At 44.5% G+C, this 23,634-nt stretch overlaps 1 protein-coding gene across 2 annotated transcripts in view; it reads left to right on the top strand.

Moving 5' to 3' along the window:
- The window catches only part of CHST11 (carbohydrate sulfotransferase 11), a gene marked incomplete at both ends in the record, with an annotated part of 172,554 nt that extends 149,542 nt beyond the window's left edge, over window positions 1-23,012 (top strand). For both annotated transcript variants that reach the window (XM_082497297.1, XM_082497296.1), the window contains one exon: window positions 22,164-23,012. In XM_082497297.1, the coding sequence (XP_082353423.1) occupies window positions 22,164-23,012 (849 nt within the window). The remainder of the gene's footprint in view (window positions 1-22,163) is intronic.
- Window positions 23,013-23,634: the final 622 nt, after the last annotated feature.

The raw sequence follows: 23,634 nt of genomic DNA, 5'->3' as shown, positions 1-23,634 counted from the left end.
TCCACACAGCCTGCTGTAACACAGGTTGCTGTTCATGTCTCTGGTGTGAGGCCCGGATGCGTAGCAGGCCGCCTGCCCAAAAGACAGGCAATACTGATCAGACCCTCTTCACAGATATGGCTGGAAAAGGGTCCAAGGTAGTGGAAAACCAGTGCCTCTTTGCTACGCGGTGTTGTACAGAAGGACTGACAGTGCCATGGGCCAGGCATTTTTCCTAAACGCCTTCCAGAAAACAGCTGTTCCAACTGCAGGGCGAAAATTTCGCTCTTGGATCTCTGTACCCATCTTTCTCTCTCGTGTTGTATCCCATCCCCAGGAGGGATTTCCACTGACGTTAACTGATCCTCTGTGCGTTATGGATCTGAAAGCAGAAGTTTTGTGCTCAGGTTGCCAGACTCTATGCAGACAGCCTGCTGCAACCTTGTACAGATCTCAAGTCGAAACAGTGGGGTTTTTGTTCTGGGTCTCTGTAGATCAGTCTTTGAACACCAGGCTGAAGGTTCCCTCATCCTTGTGTGCAGCATCAGGCAATATTCTGTCTTGTAGCATTTTTGTACCACAATATGGAAATTAATGTCATTATATAATACCAAAATTTCCAGCAAAGACACCTTTTCCCTTTACCTGTGGTAAGGCCACAGCCCAGTCATACCATTTTGCAGACATGCTGTAGTTCATCTGAACCATGAAGTGCAAAGCTGCTGCTGTTTTTATTAAGGTCCAAATTAGAATATTGCATTTATCTTTCACTTAAAATATGTGTATTTCTGGATTGCATTAACAAGATTCTGCATTACACGAAATAGTTTTTAACATATGAAGTGCAACAAGGCAGTAGCTGTCTGTCTGTCTAATAATAGATTCCATAAGCTATATCAGTAAGTTGAAAGTATCCATCTGTCTACCAAGGCATGTCCTTCACATGGGATTTGCCCAAAATAACAACTTTCTGTTACAAAAATCTGGTTACAGAAATTGGATTGTTACTGAGAGCATGAAATACTGCCTTGGCATGAACTTCCCGTTGGCTCCCGGTGACTGAAGAGGCAGAAAACATGACCTGCGAGGTTGGAAAAAATGTCTTCAGGTCAGAACTTACCAGACCTCAATGTCTCTATTATGTTCTTGGAAGTGAGAGAGCTTAAAACAAACACCAGCACCGCGGGAGGCACCTGCAGAGCAGTGTCAGTCTGTTGATCTAGACATCAAATTCTTCTCATCTGTTTGCAGTCCTCAGTCACATCACGATTTAAACTTTCAGGCCTGGACTGATGTTTAGGATATCAAAATCTTTGCTCCTGGCATTTTTTAATTCCTCCCGTATGAAAACTTTGGTGTGAAACTTAATAATAAAACCTGTGGGCGGCCCTTCTAATAATATAAATCTCCCTCACGTTAGCGGGTTGTCTGCTCAGCCTTCAGCAGGGTGCGTTGCATCCTGCGAGACTTCTCATAACTTTCTCAGGTGGATATTTTCGTGATAGCTATTGGACAATTCTTATTATTTGAGACTGATGAAACACAGCAGCCCCATAGAGGCATAGAGATTGGAAACACTTGTAGATTTTTTTCTTGTTTGTTTGGTTTTTTGTTTGTTTTTTGTTTTTTTACAAAAGTCAGCTGTGCATTCCCTCATTTTAAAAAGTGTCACTTTTCTCTGAAACTGCTGTTGATGGACTAGTGTTTAAAAAAAACCCTTATTTCATACTTGGCTTTGGAATGGAAAGAACAAAGAACGTTGCCTTGAAGAGGCAAAGCATTTTAATGTTCTTTGTCTGTATTCTCACTGTTGCTTATTTTCTTTGCCTTTTAATTTGGGTCTGCTCAGTTTCTCCATTACTTTTATTAAGTATTAGAACAGCGCTTACTGGTCTCGGCTAGCAATCAGCCCTTCGCAGCTCTGGACATTGCACAAACACAGCAGAGGAAATTCTGAATTCCTTGAAGTCACTGGCAAGCTTGGCGTTAATTTTCATACGGCCCATGATCTGAATCACAGTCTTCTTGCAGTGAGATGCGGACACGGTAAAAAATTGTACAGTGCTTAATTCCAGCCTTGTCAATGGCAAACACATTTTTCATTGAGCGCTCAGCTCAGTAAGAAAATTGAAAAATGTGATGCAGAAAGGGAAACTTTTGACTAGAAACTGGGAAACCTTTACTTTGATTGTCTTGTTACTTTGGTAGATTTACTGCTTTCAGAAGCTGGTGTTGATGACAGGAGACCAGGACACTGTTGGGTGCCAAGCTTGGCTCTGCCACAGACTCTCCATGTCAGCATGACCAGGTTTCACATTTATTGTACAGCGATAGTGTTTACGTGCTTCTCAGTGGGACTGAGAGTTTGTAATTGTGGGGGCCATGAATGCTCCTACACAGGTATAAGCTGTCTGCTTGTTCACAAATATCCCAAATAAAAGGCTGCTGCTTTATGTTTGGATGTCAGATGGTTCCGGTCCAGTCATGTTTTTGTTGGCATTCACCTATTCAACATACAGCAGTGAGAGCACTGCTGAGTGCTCTTCTTTAATCTCTAAGTAAAATAAGTGTTTGCTCTATCTGAAGGTCTTGCTAGGTTAGATATAAAAGATATGTTAGGGGGACTAACCCTAGTGTAAATTACTGTTGTCTAGATTTAGACTTTTAAGAATTGAGTCTGGGAATAGTCTGTGGTTTCTTGACTTTGTTGAGCCGCAGAGGGAGCAAGCTTGCATTATGCCTGATGACCGGAGCCAGAACTAGTTGAGTGGTTTCTTTGATATAATTAGAACTTGCTTTTAGTTTTAATCACTTGCTATTTAAAGGTCCAGGAGAGGAACTGATTTATAAGTCCTTTGCATAAGGTTCGTGAAGGCCATGAATGCATGGAAGGCAGGGCCATTAAGAAATGCAAAATGAGGGTATCGGCATGTGCATTTTAAAAACACATCTATAAATTTTCTTTCCAAAGTTGTATTTGTTATTCTTTGCAGTAGCTGTATAGCTGTGAGCTGCCTATTGAATGACTCTAGTGTCCTTGAACATAAATTTTTGTTGCATAAGTAAGTTCAGAAAGTGTTTTCCTGTGGTGCTAGTGAGTCTTTTTAATTATCCCGTCTCTACCCACCCTGTCTGATCTCAGATGCAGAGCTCTTTAAATCTCCACGAAGTGATGTTATGTCCCTAGCTGCATTCCCACGATTTCCCATAACCACGCATTTCATTGATTTTGTTAATTTGGCACCAGACCCATCAGATTAGCCAGTTCTGGGAAACCAGATGGTTAGAAATGCGAATGGGTCCACAGCTTACAAAACACCAAGCCTGGTTTGCCACAGACACGTTCATGAGCTTGGCTCTTCCAGCATGGCTGAGCTTAGAGGACGGGTCACTGCTGCTGCCTCCACCAGCTTCGGCGCCCACTGGAGGCCAGATCAACGACAGCTTCAATCCTGCCTGCCAGCTCTCCAGGTAGTTGGGGTGGCCTTGGGCGGGTGAAGGGACCGATCGCTGCTCCTTTCCAATGGCACAACAGGGAGAATTGGGGTCTTATGCAGGGTCCTCCTCTGCTGTAGCTCCTCGTCAGGGGTGCGGGACAGCCCAGAGCCCTCCTCCAGCTGTACGTCCTGCTCCCACCGACGGCGGTGCTGGACAAGGGCATTCACCAGCCAATGCCACAAAAAAATGAGCACAGGTCATGGATTTTCTATAAAAAAATAATTATAGACTTCATTGCCAAGTGCCAAATCCATTTTCACCTCTTCTGGGAGCCATTCAATAAACTTTATGTTCTGAGGTACAGCAAAACTGCCATAGTTTAATGCAGTGTTTTATGCGTGTTCCCTGCACTCTAACACCTGATTTTTGCTAATGGCCCAGTGTGGATTTTCTTTCTAAATTACATTAATAGGCCTGAAATGCCCCATGACCTGGCATTTCCCTTTAGAGGCTCACTCCTTCACCAGGAAGAAGCCAGTATTGCCAGGAGTAGTTGCCAGTACAGATTTGTCACCTGGACGGCAGCAGGCTTGGAGTAGGATCAGGCCAGGTAGCATCCCCACTGCACCAATCATGCAAACCAAAGGTACGAAGATGGATTAGCATTGCCCTCGCTCCACCACCCCTGTGGGACACTGTGTGCCATCCCCTCACCATGCCAGGTGGGAAGAAGGACCCTGTGGCACCCCCCACAGTCTTGACCCAACGTTGCATTGCGTTGGCTTGGGGTAAGCATCCCTCTTCAAGTCGGTGCTGGGCACCAAGGGCTGCTCCTGTGAAGAGGGTCTGCGCAGTGCGCCCTGAGTTCCCTGGCGTGAAGACATGCTCGCTCCATGCCGGAGAAAACGCTCTTTCAAACATGATTGCCTGTGAGGAGCGGATGCCACAGTTTATGTGACATCTGCAGCTCTGAGCCTGGGGACCCGGGCTGCGGTTACACCATCTAAAGGCCTCCATCTGGGAAGCTCTATTAAAGAAAAGAAATAGTGCAGAAGGTAAGATTTTCAGATGATTAGCGTCTATGTTTATACTCCTTTCACAGAACCGTAGGACTCTGTTAGTGCAAGTCCTTGGGCATAAACCAGAGCAAACCATGCCTGGAAATGAAAAACAACCCTACCTAAAATGAAAACCCCATCCAAGAAACAAACCCACAGAGAAACAAAGTCAGAATTGAGGTTGTTACAGTGGTTTTCATTCAGCCTTTTTAAACTGACCTGTTTCCACATTCATGATCTTCTGGCCATGGGTGTGAAAAAAAAAAAAAAAAAAAAAAAAGAAACCAAACAGAAAAGGAAACAAACTTTAGCAGAATATCAGAAAAAATGCTTCTTAACAGAGAGATGCACTAGGATTCTAAAGCATTTTCCTTCCCAAAAGTAAATGGGCTTTAAAAATAAGACTAGACAGCATATTGAATATGGCACATTATGATACTCCACAGCAGGAGGAGGGCTTCTGAGTGAAAACATCTTTTCTAGCTCACACGTATGGGGGGAAAGATTTTAAAAGACTCTAAGAGCCATTGGTGCAGTAACTCCCAGATGCAGTTTCACAAATAATCATCTCCATAACACTGCAGGTGACACCCCCCAACATCCCATGCCAGGATTTAGGGTTCACTGTCATTCTCTACGGATCAGAGAAGCTGTTCAGCTTCTGGCAGTAACCCTTTGGGCCTATAGCATCTCTCTCTGCCACTGGGTGAGCAATAGTATTTCTTTAGGGGGGTGATAGTGGTAGTTGTCAGCTCTCAACAACATCAGAAATTACCAAAGAATCAAATCAAAACCTTTTGGAAATCAAGAGGAATTTTTCCATTTACTTCACTGACTTTTGGATGTGTGTATTTTTTTTTTCTTTTGACATCGCCTGATACAGAGGGGAATTGGTTTCTTGTTAGTACAGCAGCAGATTGCAAGCTCTGCATCTTGGTTTTTTAATTCAGAACAACTCTGCTTTTATTAGGTTTGTGTTATCTCTTATTTTACTACAATCTTTTTTGCATTTCATAAATATTAATTCCCCAGACAGTCTCTTTTGTTTAGTAGTTTTCCTCTATCACAGGCTTTTCTGTTTTCCTTTTCTCTCTCATCCCAGAGGGATGTCATCCTCTGCCATCAAAAGCGAGAGCTTCTCAAAGGAAGCTCTTCAGCTCAGAGACATAGGAGCAATATTTTTACTATGGATCGTTTTTGTTTTCTTCTCTGTGTTCCTTCCCCTTCACTTTCTAATGCCAGAGCCAGGCTCTGATTTCACCTGCTTCCTTGGAGGGCACTAATGCTTTAAAAACATTTCCACCAACGTTTTTTCTCCTGTCTTCTGTGGACAGACATTTTAGACCATTCATCCATTTTTGAACTGATGTCGAAGTACCAGACTATGCTAACAGATGTCATTCAAACCCAGAGAGCTGTTCCCAGGCAGCCTGTGATTTCATTATGTTTTTTTTTTATGGGGTCCCTCGAACGAACTTGTCTTCCTCCCTGCTTTTCTTTACCTTCTCTACTGTGTTTCTAGTTGTTTTTAATGCAGACGTGTAAGATGTGGTAGGCTAAAGCAGGTAGGCAGAGTTGTAGTACTTTGTTTAAGCTGTACCCACTAACCAGCTTCTTAATGCTACTTCTCCAAATTGGACTGGTTTGGCTTAATACTGTCCACCTATTCCAGGTAGACCGTATGCTTCTCACATCTCTGTTTCTTGCAGTGAACTCAGTACTTTTCCAGAAAAAGTCAAATGCTGCCTTTTACTTCTCACCATGACCTTTACAGATCCGTGAATTTTATGTTCTTTTTTTTCAGTAACATAGAAGTTGATTTTCAGGGGTGTTGCAAACTTATATCATCAAATTAAAAACAAGACCAACACATGTAACCCATCTTTGTACTTTAAGTGATTTTTTTAATCCCAATACAACGTCTTGGAGTGCTCTGACTGTACTGAACTTTAATGACTTTCCATTAGATCTCAGTGGCATATAAGACAGTTGTTTTGATAAACAGAAAACTGTATGTGTTGCTGCTATACATTTTCACAACAGGCAGCGCCAAATATCTGTTACTAATTTCTTATAGACACCAACTTGATATGGAAGTTACACCCAATGGTGAATCTCACGAGTGTTGGTCAGGAAAGAAATAACAAAGAGAGAAAGGTGTAAGTCTAAACAAAAGGCTTTGAATATCTGTAATCCGCTGATACCAGCGTTCTTACTGCCCCAATTTCTCATCCTGAAGTTTGAGACTCCACTTTAATCCATTTACTTAACCTTTATGTAACTGGGAGGACTAGAAACTTCATGGAGAACAAAAATTTAAGGACATACTTTGTTCTGAAATCCTCCCAGAGAAGTGCCAAGAACCAAGACTGAAAAATAAACCCCGTCCCTCATCTTAAAATACAAGCAGAATCACAGAAAATCAGAAGTGCTGGTAGCATTGGGTTGCCTTGCCTTGAACCCAGCAGAGTTGCGCTTGGGCAGGGAAGAGGACAAGGTTCAGCTTGTGAAGATGATAGAAAAATGCAACAACACTGGACCAGTTCTTTGTGGCTTGCTTCTCCCATCTGGAAAGCAGGGATGAGGCATTATGCTTTGAAGTTTACAGATGGAAAAAGACCAGATAAGTACTGGGTGTTATTTTTATCCCAGACCTCAGTCTGCAATAGCGGCTCCAGATGCAGCTTCAGGAGGAATTATCCATCCTGCCAGCACCTGCAGATCCCTCTGCAGTTTATCTGAGGTTTATTTGGGAACCAGCATTTATTCCCATTCAATGTGTACATCTGTTGCCTTCAGTCCCCAACGAGGCAGGTCATAGCTAAAATATGCCCATATTTTAGTGGGCTCAGGACTGCTCCGCTACCTCGACACTGGGAGCAGAGAGATCCCAAAGTACTTCCAACAAGCTGTCATTCTAGGCTACAGTTGAGCTCCTAAGATTTGCTGATCTCAGTTGATCCACAAAAACTAAGTGGGGAGGTGAGGATGAGAGGGGCCCAATCTTGTCTGCAATGTTGGGGGGGAGGGGGGGGTGAAGAGGGAACAAAAAGTATAAGTAGGCTGATGTGTAGGCTCTGCGTAGCCTAGCTGGCTGTTCAGCAGTTCCATTTTTCTCCGCTAATCTTGGCAAGTGTTTTCTCCTCCTGGAAACGGTAGAAGCGAACCTGCGGGTTATCTCTGCTCAGGTGGTCCTTCTCTCTCCGGAGCTGCAGACAAGAGAACATGAATCATTAAAAGTGAAACAGGAGCAGATGTTCTGCATCAGGTTTAAACTGGTCGTGTATAGTAGCTGCTTTATCTCAATCTCCTATGTACTCTGTGTGTGTTGGAGCAGCCTCTTACTCATCCTGTTTAACATTCATGTCATTCTTTGAAAATGTTTGCGTCTCCCCCCCTCTGCTCCCAGACCTCCACGGGTTTGAAAGTTCAACTTGAGCTCTAGTGGCATTGAGCGCAGCTTGCAAAAGGGATGCCGGAGAGGTTAAATGAAGAGCAGCCGAGGAGAGTGAGGAAAGAGCGGTGAGAGGCACAAGTGAAAAAGACATTCAGGCAGAATGAAGAGTTAAGGCAAACCTTAAAATAACTATGGTTACCTTGGACCCTGTGTTTGATTAGCCAGGGGCTGAGAGAACACAGCGTTGTTAATGAGTTAGGGCGCCTTGACCACTTCTGAAGAGTGCTGAAGGGGGAGAGACTGAAGGTGGGGGCTTGCACTTGCACGTACATGCATAGAGGTGATGGCGAGCTGGAAGAAGAGAGCACCCAGGAGGACAGAAGTAGTTCAACGAAATTACAGTTTGTTCCTGGAAGCAGTGAATCCCGCGTACTGCTTTCCCCTGTGAACAAAGCTTATTTTTAAACAAACAAAGCCAGAGATAAAGTTAGGTCATGGAGCAGGAAGAGAAGGTCTCTAAAAACAGTAGGAAGAGTCAGGAAGAGGCTCTGTGAGACTTCCCTGCTCGTGCTAGTTGGGGTACATAGCAGTTGGAAAATACGCATGGGGATGGATTACAGGAATGGATATAGGGTTGCAGACACCTGATCAAAAGCGTTTAAGTGTGGTCCTTGCAAATGGGACCTTCACATGGTGACCTGCTCCAGCTAGGGAGCTGGAAGGGATCCAGAAGGGATTTAGAAACAACAGGATAAGCAGACTTTCACAAAATCACTTTTATATTTGAAATGCAAAACTAAAAGGGTTCAGAGCAGTTGGATGCCGTTGTTAATCTCTAGGTCAGATGTGCTGATGCATCTCATAAAAGGCAGGATATGTTCAAAGAGCAAAATCCACTGTTAATGATCAGCATGTCTGTGGGAGGCTTTTGTGCCATGGAAGCCCTCCCATGGGGTGAAGGGCATGGTGGCGCTTGGCAGCTCTCCCTGCCTTGCAAAGATGGGTCCTGCAGCAGGCAACACTGAGAGATGGAGGAGGAACCGGTAGATCATTCGTCGATCCAGTGGGTGGAAGTTGCTGTGTAGAGAATCTAAAACAATAGCTCTCTTAGCTGGAAACTGTAATTTAGGTTTACTTCTCCTTCAGGAATATCAGCTATTCCGGCACTATTCAAACTTGTCACTTTTCTCCACTCCTAAATCCATGTCACCGGGCAGCTCTGGAGAAGGACAACCTCCATTCAGTAAGTCAGAATAGCATCAGCCCCCAGTGTTTGTTAGGAGTCATCAGGTACCTCTGCTGTCTTGATTGAAATCATCAGAGAGGTGACAGCAGTTCCCAGGTACTGACTGGCTTTGGGGACCACGGATGCTTCACAGACCACCCTACTAAACAAGATCAGCAGCAGCGCGTGCTTTCCCTCCACCGTGCTACTGAATTTTTTCACTCCCACCTACTTCTGCATGAAATGGCTTTCAGTGCTTCGGTACTGCCTGGAAATACCGTGCACACTGGTCTGTGACCAGCATAAGCCAGTGTGCCGTCTGGGTGCTTACTACCGGGATGTGGGCAGGGATGGATGGATGGATGCTTATGCATGCTTATGTATATAGGGAGATGTATGTATTCCTGCCCAACTTACTAGCATTATTTGTTAATCAAAGTGAAAATAAGTAGCTTATAAAACTAAAAAGCCCTGAGAACAGTAACAAGCTCATATGGGTGGGCAACAAGAAGCCAGTGGTAGCTGGAGGCACTGATAGCCAAGCAGTCAGTTCCCCCGTAAGTACCCTTCCAAGGCTGTAATACCAAAAAGCGGCACAGTGGATGTAAACTGCCAGGCGCTACATTTCACCTGTGCCGAAGGGAAGCTGCCCGTGCGAGGAGCTTAAGGCAAAGCGCACCCCTCTGCCCTGCGAGGACATCCGCGGGAGGTGGAACGGCGCTGGCCCTGGCTGCAGGATGGAGCCGTCCTGTTCCCCGCTGCGCAGGGGGAGGGCACGTTTCCATCGAGTGCACGCTCTTGGCTCCCGTCGCCCGCACAGCTGAATGCCTCGACTCTCTCCTGGCTTTCAGACCGTGTCCCTTTGGGCTGCAGGGCTGCGGGTTGGCACCTCTCCCCGCAGAGAGAGGGGATATCTCCCCGATCTTTCAATGCCCTCCAGGCTCACAAATGCCACGACCGCCTGGCTCGGGACAGCAAGGACCCGCTTTGGGGGGTTTTGCATGCAGTCCAAGAGCTAGCTGAAAACTCGGTCCCAGAGCTCCCTTTTTCTTCTGATCTTTGCTGGCATGCTCAAGCTGCAGGTGGGACAAGGCGGATGACAGGGACATGAGAGCAGCGAAGAGGGAGCCAGCCGTTTCACGGATAGAGAGGGAACTGATGAGAGGCTGGCGCGCGTTCAGCATCCATGAAAGGACCAGAGTGGAAGGGGACAGAACTTGGCTGCAGCCAGAGAAGGATCCCGAAAGCAAGAGCTCAGAGTGGCCTTTTCTGCTCATTTTCTTTGGGAAGTTTAAAAAAGAATGAATGTTGGTTTGTTGGTTTTTTTTTTTTTTTTTTTTAAAAAGGGAAAAAAAGATGATGTGCAATTTCTTTCAGGGTGTAGTTGAGGGAACGGTTTAAAAAAAATAGCTGCCATTTAAAGAAATACTAAGTATTTGTTCTTCCATTGTAAGTTAACATTTAGTATGCAGTCCCTAAATTGATCTGTTATTAGATGAGACAGAGAACCCTTAGAAATCACAGTAAACACAGCTGTAGAAATGAGGAAAATTAACAAGGCATCGTGCTAATAATTGTACCTTCCAGTTGTCTTAAATCACTGATGAAAGTTACTTTTAACATTGCCCTCATGCTCCGACATAAGAAGGCCTAATGTGGCAAGTCAGATGCTTAAAAATCTGACCAAGACACTTTTAGGTTTGTCAGGATTTAAAGAAGATTACCTAGCCGTGCTTTCTGTTCTTTTGTTGCTCTGCTGAGATCTCTCCCACTCCAATCCAGAGGGACCGAGGGAGATGGGGAGTTTCCAGCGAGGGCCTGATGGTCGCATCTGCAGAGCGTTGGATATTGTTGTCTGTGTAGAGCTGGCACAGGGGATGGAGCACGCTGGCATAGAGGCGTTGGTGGCCAACAAAGAGGACAGCCTTATGTAGATGCCCTTTGCTTCCCAGAGAAGCCTGTGGTGGAATCATTTGCAGTGGGCTACCCGCAGTGAGTTTCTTTCAGTGCACAAAGACTGAAGCATCAGGTTTTTTTTTTAACAAAATCAGAAAATACTGCAAAAGCAAACAAATCCCTCTCCTGTACGATGGTGCATCTTCTGTCTTTAGCTTTGGTCCCTCTTTGGGTCTAATACTGACAGCATTGGGGTTGGAATACATGAGTGCCGCTGGCCTGTTTGGGGATCAGCATCCCTCAGGGCTGGAGTCACTGGTGTTTATCTCGAGGTAGAAGAAATCAGACCTAGGAAGCTATTGATGAAACAGGCTTTCCATGTTAACCCAGAATCTTATTTCTGTACTACTTCATTCCGCAGCAGGAAGGTTTCCTGGGAAGCCTGTTGTAATTAAGATTATAAATTGATGCTAGCATTTTAATAGAAAAGGCCTTTTGTCTTTTCAAGTAGGGGGTCATTTAATTCTTTTTGTACAGCATCAGAAAGGTGAAAAGTTTCCGCTTAACTGTAATTAAGGCTGTGGAGAATGAGCAACCCTGGTTAGTCACCTTCTGTGAACATCAGTGAGTAGCATGGATGAATGTGCCAGGAAAAGTTACCTTGGCACAGCAAGGTTTATTCTGAGCAAAATATAACCTCACCAGGGGGAAGGAAAAGAAATTCAATGTTAATTTGTAATAGTTTAGTTGAGAAGAAAATCCATTATCCAAAGGATTTGGATATTTTGCCAGTCTGTGTCCAGATGAATTCTTTCAAATCATTACATGAAGAAAAAAAAGAGTCAGACTGACACAGGAGATGAAATCTGTTCTTGTTTCTGCCACCGACCTGCTGGGGGTTGAGATCGGCTCTCTCTTCCCCATCTCCTCTGGGCCTTTGCACCGTCCGGTTAGACGGCAAGCAATCCCCACAGGGCAGAGCTTACGGCAGGGTTATACGCTGTCAGGCGTGATCACTCCTACTTCCAGCATCGTGCCTTAAATAAGACAGCATGGCATTCCTTGGTGGGGGCCTGAGCCTGTATCCCTGGCTTGCGGGGGCAGCATTCACCTGAACTGCTCAGAGATGTCAGAAGGGGACAACCCGCAGCATCCCACGCAAAGCACCTGCCCCAGCTGTGGGAGACAGGGACTCCACACAGCTAGACATGTAATTACGGGGTTCCCCTCTCCTCCAGCAGGTTGCTAAAGCCCATGAATTATATCTAAAGAAACCCACTATGCAGCAACTATCTTCTGTTTTTCCTATTTGGGTTTCAAAAGCTTTGGAGCAATATTGGTGCGTTACACGCTGAGTTAAAAATTGGAAACGTATTACCCTGATTTAGCATGGGACTGAGTAAATTGTATTCAGTTAAAATAGCAGATACCCTGCTGAGAAGAAAATAAGTATTTCTACTTGACTGTGTGACACCTAAGCTGTAACCCAGAGGTACAGGAGGAGGATTTGTGTTACCGAGAAATCCATTAACATCAGCTGCCGGGTCGAGCGGGGTATGCGTGTCCCAGGCAGCTCCAGGCCTTCACACCTCCTGCATCTCCTCCACCATGACGTGCACAGGGTCTCGCACAGTGCCTGTCATGGTGGTGTCTGAGCACCGTTCTGATGTCTGCCCACCCTGTAGTTTGACGTTGTTGCCTTTTCCTGAGGGAGGTTTCGTTCAAAGCAGTGACTGGCCTCTCTGCCTCTGTGGCTCTGCAGCATTTGCTGAAAGCCTGGTTCCTCAAGTCTGTAAAATACCTGGGTTTGCAACAGTGAGTTTAGCTTCCAAAAGGCATCGTCCCAGGTTCGTGAAGCTTGAAGGACCTGCGAGGAGACACCTGTCCACATGGTAGGATCATTTGGATTCTTCTGACACCTTCTTGGGCAGGTTCTTTGAGGTTTCCAGTGCTGGAGATCCTTCACTCTGTTTCAGTACAGACATACCTTATCCTTTCTGTTGAGATTTTTCCTACATCTAAGCTGAGTCTCTCTTGTTTAGCTTTATTGCTATTTGTCCTCTAACCACAGTGAGCCCAGACAGATTATTCCCTTCCTCTTTGTGGAACTTCTTATGTATTTTTGTATTTACATATTTACTTTGTCCTGTTTCCCCCCTCCACCCAGTTTATCTCACCCCTACTACCATAACTTCTTGCGACAGAGAAATAAATGTCAGTTTTTCCATTGTCTCCTAGATGCCAGCTGTGTTAAAATGCAGTTTCTTACTCTGTTTTTTAAGGGCTACTCCCAGCTCCACCCTGGCTGACTCCATGCATCCCCAGCCCAGTGCTCCTCCTGGTGCACCATTTGCAGATGTCCATGGCATGCCTTTTCCTAACCAGTTCTCGAGCCTCTCCTTGAAAACCACATCTACAGCTCTCACAGTAGAGATGTAATAGCAGAGTATGGCAGCTACAGATCACTCCCCTGGCTTCAAGCTTCCCCGCGCGTGTTCTTGTCCCCAGGCTTGGGCCACCTCAGTTTGTGATTCATCTGTGGCTCGACTGCAACCTGGGACTTGTGAGATAAAACAGTGGAAGTCCCTTTGATTGTATCTACAGGCCCTGGTGACTTGGGGGCAGTTCTGCAAACCCGGCCCTTTCCCAAGGGGCCAGCAGTGGTGTATCCTCAGCGAGGGGCTTTCCCAGGCGAGGCCAGATAGGATCAGCTCCCTGGCAGCCAAGAAGATCGAGTGCAGCCTCATACTCTTGGATGTGGCATGCTGCTGGGTCCCACTGCCAGGTCCCCACTCCCTGTCCCCCACCTGCGTGAGACCAAACTCACTCCTTGCTGCTCTATGGCTGTCAATCCTCCATTAGCGTAATTAAGTCCATAAAAGATGGGGATAGGTAGGGGCTCCTAAGGGCTGCTTGAGGCAGCTTTGAGTGGTCAGTGACTGTAGCATAGAGGTGAAACATCCATGCCTGGGAACCAGGAAGGGTTAGCAAGACCATGGTTGTGTCCCTGTAGGTTACAGGTTACACACACAGGGCCAGAGAGCGTGAGCTCAGCTCCAGCTGTGTGTGCACATCTGTGTGTATGTGTGTGTTGGAGGGAAAAGGCCAGAAAGTTTTCATTTGAAAATTAAATTCATAGAATAGCCAGACCTTTCATTTTTTTAATACAAGCAGTGATTTATGGCTGCACTTAAAGAATGAGCCAGGAGCGGGCAAATTCATCACGCGCTGTCCTTTTCTGTCAAAGCGACGGCACAACGCTTCAGCGATGGCGTGGGGAGGTTGGGCTGCCAAGAGCAGTGCCTCCACCGCGGGAAGGCACCACAGCTCTGTCACCCTCACCCCACCGGGGCAGCTGAGGTCCCAGCCCCGGGGTTTCATACGCTTCTTTTTGCTGTGACGGGGGGGGGGGGGGGGGGGGGGGGGGGGGAGGATTGGCCACCATCTGCCAAATTGCCCTTCTCCCTTTCCTTTCCAACAGCCAGCATCAGCCACTGGAAAGACGATGCGAAGTGCTCTTTGTACACACAACACAAGGCCCCAATCTTGTCTTCTATAAATTAAATCCCAAGAAACCCACCCCCATGAAGGTTTTTTGCTTTAATTATTCCCAGCTCGAGGTTCCGCCGGCCTTCCTGATGATTTCTTACCTCTCGTGTGTATTGCACTTGAACTTAGTTACTTCGATTTTGCCTGCCCGGTGTTTGTAAGATTCCCCCAGAGTTTCAGAAGAGCAACACACACGGTGGGATTTCCTTCACCCCTTGTGGGGCCGGCCATAGGTCTTTCTGCCTGGACTTCCTGGGGACCGACAACTTTTCCATCTCCTTCAGAGAGACATTTTGCAGGACGTATACATTCATTTTATTAGTCCCAAACTGTGCATATTATATGAGTCCTGACACCAAATAGTTTCTGGCAGGGACAATGGGAATGAACAGGCTTCCAAAGATGTTTGGGATTATACAGGAGAAGGTGGCGTTTAGAAAGGGGCTTGCTCTTTTCTTCCTGAATCTTTACCTTATTGTGTGACAGAGTTTTAGGCTGATTAAAAGCTGGTTTTAACATACAGCTGGTGTTACTTGGTGTTAGTCTGTGATTTTTCAAGGGGATTTTTGCATCATTTAGGCTCACTGTGGTACTTTACTTTCTCTTCGAGACCAAAAGGTCAATATTTAATGACCTCATTGTGAAGTTTTCCCAGGAAAGCATCAGCAGCTGCAGCTGCATGTGTGTCTGCTGCCGGATTTTGACTGATTTGGTGTTGTTTCTTTTCTAGCACCCACATCATGTACCTGGACAGAGAAGAGGGAATGCCAAAGTTGATGTGGGTTTGGGGTGTGTTGTTATTCAAATCATTGTAGCCTCCAAAGCCAAAGTAATGCAACTGCTGAATTATTCATCCTTGCCTTCTACATGCATGTGCACGGACACACACAGACAAAGCTGGGGACATGCATAGGAAGAAAGAGGGAATTGGGGATTTTTGACAGTACAGTGGTAGCAGCTACAGTGTATGACTGCTTTACTCTCAACAGCTTTGATCCTTCTTTTCATAGCCCCAATTCATTCTGTACAGTGGGAACTGATAAGGGTATGGTTATCTTGGGTTGCAATACCGAAAATTGAAAAAAATGCGTATTCAGCTTCATCTTCTCTGTGGGGCAGTAAGTTCAATGCATGCAATGGAGAAAAGAAAGGAGCTTTGTAATATTTCAAGAGTTTCCTTCAGAGGATATAATTTGTCTCTAAAATTTTCTCACTTAGTAAAAATGCTCCTAAGTTAATATTAGTTTTATTATCTTCTATTATCCAGGCACTCTCTAGAGACGTTTTCATAGCAGATTTGTATTCCAGTTTGTCTGTCTGCAGGTTGTCAGGGAAGATCTTATGCATTTGCATCTCCAGTACACACGATGTGCTTTCTAGTCTGCTTTATTGGACTCTGAACAACTATTAACTGAGGTTTTGGTGGGGTTCTCATTTGAGTGCTGGAAATTTTTTAAAAGGTTAAGTCAAGAATAATATGCTATGAAATGTGAAATAAATCAAGGTATGAAATGTTACAAAGCTATTACTTAAAAAAATTATTGCAGTCCGGGTCAGTTTAATAAAATCCCTTTATCTAAAATGCAATTGTTCTTTTAGATTCAGCGTTTTGATTCACATAGCTATAATTGTCTGACTGTCATCTGTAGAAGTCTGCAGAGAGTAATAATTATTTGTGGTGATTTGAGAAATGCTTATGCTTGGACTGTCAAGTATAAAAAATTGCTAGTTCCCCTTTACTGTCTAATGCTGAATGTTTGTAAGAAAGCAATCTAGAATTTGGAATATATATACACCAAGTAGGGTAGTTATGGATGCAAATTGTAAAAGCCAAGTATTAAAATAGTCTAAAATATGTTTGTAACTTCAAGACTGTCCATCAAGGTTGCAAGAATCTTATTCACACTTTTAATGTGAAAACAGGTTTGGAAACGTGCTTGCATGTAACCTCATGCTCAAAGAAAAACCCTTAAGCATTTGGGAAAACATAAATAATACCGAGAAACATTTCATATATTGAATAACAAACACCTCCTGGAGCTCAGATGATGTAGTTGATGGGCTGGGAGAAGGCGAGCTGATAATACCTGAGAAATTTTAGTCAACTGAAACACTAGTGTCTCTCGATGTCACGTAACTAGGACCGTTAGTGCCACCTATAGTTAGTCTGCCTGACACTTTTCACTTTAAGACCTTGTTTTCAATCGATTATGAGCCTGCTGCACACACCTTCTAAACAAATACCATTCAGAAGAATTTGGTGGAGACGAGCTCTGGTTTATGCTAAACTCAACAGTGCTACCGGATAGACCCAACTGCACGTTCTGCAGAGCTGCAGCGGATTTTGATGGATAGCTGCTTGGACCACAGATAAGGGGAACGCCGCGGCGACTTGCGTAGTTCTAGCATATGACAGAAACTAAACCTCTAAACACAAGTGTAATGAAGAATTAAAGGCAGATGCAAAGTCTGTGTCAATGTAAAAATGAAGAGAAAAAGCAATTTAGCAGGGTGTGGGACTGCAAACCCCATTCACAATATTAATTCTTATTCCACTCTAATTTAATTTGGATAATTTTCGCCTTTGGTCTGCCAGACCCAAATGTCATGTTAGCACTCCCAACATAGGTTGGTTGTGAGCCTCGCTACAGTAATGTGCAGAACTAGCAGCAGCTGCTGGCAGTGCTATAGAAATCAATAAACCCCTGCCTTATAAGCATAGGGGATACTTTGTTGCACACTAATTTTTTTATAGCGAAACAAAATTTAATTAATTTTGGTTTTTTGAGTGACACTTAGATATTTCCATCCTTCTATTAACAAAGTGCTTTCAGTGCAGGTACCTGTGAATTTAATTGATCTCTGCTCCTAGTTTGCAGTACAATACTATAATCAGAAAAAAAAAAACTAAAAATGTCCTGTGTTTAAATCTGAACTTGCTGCTTCGCCATCAAGCTTGGAAAGGCCCTCAAAGATTATTTTACCCTGCTGTGCCTAAGTAACCAGAAGAAAATGCCTCCCATCTCATTACTGTGATTTACCTTGAATAACCTTTGCACGTCATGGGTTGATGATTGTCAGTTAGTCAGCATATATGTTTCTCATCAGTATATTGTCTAGTGCACTGCACTCAAAGCTCCCCCCCCTAAGCTGTACAGAAGACATCCACATAAGCAGAGCGTGCTGGACTTAGCTTTCCTCCCCCGTTGTTAGTTTGGGACTGTTGGAGAAGAGAAGCTTCTGGGATCAGAGCGTCCCCAGACTACTTTCTTTCTTTCTTCTTTTAAATGCCACTGAGCTTGGGAGTCTCCCGGTGCTCGTGTTGCCCCCCAGTTCAGCTCGGTTGCTGCAAAGGAAGAAAAACTTTGATCTCGACAAAGTTGCCCTTCTTCTCTGTCCCCCGTTACAACTTCTGCAGGAAAAAAAGTGATCAAGAGCATCTATGGTGTTGTCAGTCCTTTCAGGGAAGATGCTTTTATCAGATGTCTTTTCAAAACATTTAATGCCCGTCTGAAGTCCAAGTTGAACTGTCAGAGGACAGACCAAAGCATTGGCTTTATCACCATCCCCACACTGCTCTCATGGTAACCTGCACATGTGCTTAAAAGTGCCCTCTCCCAAAGTGGGGTGGATTTAGACCATTACTTATTGTGGCTTCTTGAACTGAGGGATCAGCAGGGATGTCTGGTAATGACCATAGATGGAGCAATCGGTGTCCAGGCAGCATTGCACTTGCACAACTCCACTGTAGCTACATCCATAACGGCTTTGGGGAGAGACAGTCATTGTTTGACTTGCCCTTCACCATCCATGGCTTTAAAGATATCTGTCCCTTGGATCTTATCTCTCTGGCTGCTTAAATCTGTAGGGCGTATTTTCCTCGTTAGTTGTGAGCACATTTTCACCAGCCAAGTGGACCTCCAGTTTGGATGAATGTAGTTCCAGTCTCGTGTAATCTTATTCTTTTCCCAGTTCCCCTCACCAGCTTCAAGCGTGAAATTATTATGTGGCTTAAATGCCTTGCCTGTAAGTTAAAGTGAGGAGGAACTGCATTAGCATCAGGTAACTCGGTGTTAATATATAATTTCAAAATAGCAGATTGAAAAATGCTGTCACAATTACCCCACACGGTGCTGTGGGCTCTGGAGACCCTGGAGTATGTGCTCTGTGGTCTGCAGCTCACAAGGAGGAGTTTGGTGGTTCTGCAGAAGCTCCTTTAAAGGCTCTCTGGTTCTTTACCTGACTTCACTAGTGCAGTGTGAGTGTGGCTTTCGTATCACCCACTCCTTTAGCGAGAGGGCTGTTACCATTACACCTCAAGGAGAGCCAGAAGGGTTCTTTGCTTCTCTGGGGGAAGCAGGTAGGTCAGCTCTTCCATGGTGCGTTGGGTGTGTTAGTCAGCTGCAGAAGAAAATGGGGTTTGATACAGTTGACATCGTTCTAGGACAGTCACTAAATTGGCTTTTTTTTCAATAAGCTGAAATCAATAGGCGGAAAAAAAAGTGGAAGTAGAGCTTTGAAAACTGTATTTCCTACATGGTCCTTCATCCATCAGCCCTGCCAACTGGTACTGTAATTGATGAGAATAGAGCAATACCCTTTTAGTGTTACACTGATATTTAATATGTGTCCTGTGTGCCGCCAGACAGGCCAGAGCACGTGCAGAGCTGACCCTGGGGTGCTGGTCTATACGTGTATACTTAGTAAATGTAGCTGACCAAACTTGTATGCCATTTCTTCATATTTTTTCCGTGTTGAAAAGAGTGGGAGACAAGTACCACTTCAAAATGCACAAGTGTCGTCTTTTAAGTGAATTTAATGTAGTGCAATCTCATTTGCAATTGCAAATACTAAGGCTGCATTTTTTTCCCCTTACTCCGAATGCCTGAAAATCTCATTAATGTTAATATATGGGGAAGAAGCGCTTAGCCTATTGATGTAGGAATGAAATCAGGAGCAAAGCAAAGCTCTGCAAAGATTCATCTGCAGATTAGCGTCTGAAGCAACCATTAGATTATCAAATCTGACCTTCTATCTAATACTGGTCATAGAATCTCATCCACGTAATTCTGTATTAATCCCAAGAACAGCACCAGAAAAGCAAATACAGTACATTAATATATTGTAATGTAGCAGTATATTCAGGCATTTCTCTTTTTTTTACTCTAAAACCAGAGACAAACAGCAGTAATGTGCTGTATGATGTTGATGAAAATCTGCAGGAGGAGAGATTCCAGCATTTTGTCTGTCTGCAGAGGAGAATTTGTATGTCTGTGTGTTTGCATGGGGTTTTTGTTTAGTTCTTTGAAAATTATTCAGTAGTAACTCTAACCAGTATAGGGCTGACCATTAGTTCTGTTTCTCTCTGAGAACAGCATAAATTTAAATAGGGATTTTATTTTTTTTTTTTAGCAGAAACGGTAATTTTCTTCAAAAATCTGTGTGGTCCTTGTCAACTGCTTTCTAACATCTTATTTTGGAAAATCCCTGCCAGTCAGATTTCCTAGGAAACACGAAGCACATTTCACATCTGGCTTCTCATGTCTTCAACTATAACACAAAACTGCCCTTGAAGTGCACCTGGGAGGTATTTGGGGGAATACCACACACGCACAAAAGACGACCCAAGCTGTCTAAAAGAGCTGCACTGGGCTATTGCATGTTTTAACCATTAGCCAACATTTTGCTGAACAAAGGGGCTAAGAGATGAGATGAGGAAAGTATCAAGGAATTCAGAGTGGTGGGTGGCACTGTACAAAATACGGAGCTCTCAGGCTTGCCGTATAAATGCTGTCCTGAAGGAAAAAATCCTCCCACCCAAGTGTGAGGTGCCCCTTGGTGTTGCCCATCCCGCAAGAACATTCCTCTGCAACCCACTGCAGCTCAGAGGGAGGGGAGAGTCTCTGCTGCTCATGTGTTGCAAAAGCTTTTGCTGCCCCTTGGGCGGGTGAAACCCGGGCTCTTAGGGTTTGTCTGTAACAGTATGATTTCTATGTCCTTTCCCTCCAAAGCTCAGAAATCCTACAACTGGCTTGGTCCCATCTTGGGGTTTGGTTTGGATTTTGTTTATAAAGTGCATTTGGATCCTCTTCTTTGAGTTGTTTTTTTTTTAATATGAATCAGAGCTAACTACTGGTATTGAAAGCAGAGATTTGAGCCAGTAACTGGAGGTTCAGTATGAAACCCCAAACTGGTGCAAAACCATTTGCCAAGGGTATTTCACCATCAAGGGGGAAGACGCCTGTAACCAAAGGCTGTACACCCCCATAGCAGATGTATACAGTCCACATTGCCTCAACTGCTTGATTGCAGTGTCCTGTGATTCGTGTTGACCTAACTAGAAAGGCATCAGATAAACACTTTTGAAAGACTCAGCATTCAAGAAAGAAGGAATCTCAGACCTCCTTATCTATCAAACAGGAAGGCCAATACTTGCCTTAATACTTGGCTTTGAGGCTAAACTAATTATTGTGCGTAAGGCTCCTTGAAATCCACACATAAGCGGTGTTAAGTAAATGTAAATAACATTACCAAAACCTTCCCCTTGTTGCTTTGATGCAATTTATTCAGAATATTGTAGCAGTGAAGGTAGGGCTGCGCAGCAAAACACGGTGCCATGCAGAGACACCTCAGGTGGCTCTGAGTAACCAAACACGGGAGCCCTGTGTTGGCAGGGTCCTTTGCTTGGGCCAATGCTCCCCGTTTCCCAGAGGAGCTCGTTACCTGCCTTAGCAGAAGCTCTCGCTGTTGTCGCTGGACACAGTCTGAGTGGGAGGTGGCTGGTGGGCGAGACCGTGGCCACCTCTGTGCAGCTGCCCCGTGGGCCTCCCCAAGACATATTACAGCCCCTCCAAAGCATCCAGTAGCAGTAATAGTAGAAAGTTAGGGTGCTGTTAACAAAATAATAAAGGGCTGTGGGTGAACGTGGTGCTGCGTATGTTAGAAGGCCATGCACTCCTTTCTGTGTTAACGTGGCTTTAGCAGAGAGGCAAATTTACAGCTAATATTCTCCCTGCTCCTCAAGAAGTCACATCTGAGTGAATGTTCCCCTTTGGGAGCAGCAGGAATCCCCATGGGCGTCATTTCTTCTGCCAAGGTCACGGCCAAGAAACAAGCCAAGATTATTCATTCTCTAGCATTCTCAGCAACAAGAGCACATATTGTTTTTATTTTGACAAATTTTCCAAATGTGGTGTCTTCCTTCCCCCTTATCAGCAGGAAAAGGTCAGGCAGGGTCCAGCACTGCTGTAGCCGTGGGATGGATTGCAGAGTGGTGGGAAGATCCATTTTCCAGGACTAAGAAAAGCAGTGACGGCGTCTCAGGATGAGGGTGCTGTAAATACACTCGCCATCAGGCTGTGTCAACGTTTGTGCTCTTTGTGTTGGCTTCGAAGCAAAGCCCTGGACACTTTCTTTGTGAACAGCATTTAAGCAGCACGTATCAAGCAATTTGGAGCCAAAGAGGTTTTACCTTCTGGTGTAGGAACAGTTTTACTCAGCCACATAATTAACTGTGCTATACGGGCAGTAATCTTCTTTCCTATGAATTTGTATAATAAGCAAAACGGCAGTAAGAGTTTCCCAGCCGCGTGACTTACTGGTGCCTGTGCTTTCTTTGCAGTTGTCCAACACAGCAATTCTTCATCAGATTAGACGAGACCAAGTGACAGACACGTGCCGAGCAAACAGCGTATCTAGCAGGAAGCGCCGTGTGCTGACACCCAACGATCTCAAACACCTGGTTGTGGATGAAGATCATGAAATGATCTATTGCTATGTTCCCAAAGTGGCCTGCACAAACTGGAAGAGAGTCATGATGGTTTTGACAGGAAGAGGCAAGTACAGCGATCCGATGGAAATCCCGGCCAATGAAGCCCACGTGTCTTCGAACCTGAAGACCCTCAATCAGTACAGCATCCCAGAGATCAACCACCGCTTGAAAAACTACATGAAGTTCCTCTTTGTTCGCGAGCCTTTTGAGAGACTGGTGTCAGCCTACAGGAACAAGTTCACGCAGAAGTACAACACTTCCTTCCACAAGCGATACGGCACCAAAATCGTGAGGCGCCAGAGGAAAAACGCAACCCAGGAAGCTCTGCGTAAAGGGGATGACGTGAAATTTGAAGAGTTCGTGGCGTATCTCATCGACCCGCACACCCAAAGAGAAGAGCCCTTCAACGAGCACTGGCAGACTGTGTACTCCCTCTGCCACCCTTGCCACATCCACTACGACCTCATAGGAAAATACGAAACGCTCGAAGAGGATTCGAATTACATTCTTCAGCTGGCAGGAGTAAGCACCTACCTGAAGTTCCCCACCTATGCAAAGTCTACGAGAACTACTGACGAAATGACCACAGAGTTCTTCCAGAACATCAGCTCCGAGCACCAAACGCAGCTGTATGAAGTCTACAAACTTGATTTTTTAATGTTCAATTACTCAGTGCCAAGCTACCTGAAATTGGAATGAGGGATGGGTCGGGGGGAGAGAGGGGAGAGAAAGCCTGTTTTATTTAAGATTTTTATTTGTCATAATAAATATGGAGAATGGGTTATTTTGTAAATTAATATTTTCTTTTTTTTTGAATGATGCTGCGAGCAGCACAGTCAAAATTATTTAAATCAACTGTAAGAAAGGACAGCTCTCTTTGCAGGGTAACAGGATTGTGACGATCTAGCTGTAGAAATGAATAATACTGCTACACTGTTTCAAAAAATGTTAATTGTGTTCTGGTGAATTTCATTGATCTTGCATTCCTCCAACTCTAATTAATGTTATTTATACTTATTTAAAACATGGTCTCTTGTTAGGTGTCACTTCAGCAGCAGAGATAAGATAACATTTGGACAAAAGGAGTCTGGTTTTGTGCTTTCCTCAGTTGAGTTTGTCTCTGGTGATAATATTCTTCCATTAGCCTTTGATGCAGGTAAATACAGGAATGGTTCTTGATCCCACGCGCTTGGAAGAGTGGTGGAAATAATTTCATCAGAAAGTGATATTGCACTTAAGCGTACTAAAAAATTCTCTTTCTAGCCCTGAAAGGGAAAAGTAAAACAGATTTTGATAGATTCATGATATCTAAAACCCATGA

Source organism: Vanellus vanellus (genome assembly GCF_965231255.1).
Source record: "Vanellus vanellus genome assembly, chromosome: 1".
Classification (NCBI taxonomy): domain Eukaryota; kingdom Metazoa; phylum Chordata; class Aves; order Charadriiformes; family Charadriidae; genus Vanellus; species Vanellus vanellus.
The sequence above is the reverse complement of the archived record's forward strand: the minus strand, read 5'-3'. Positions and strand labels throughout refer to the sequence as shown.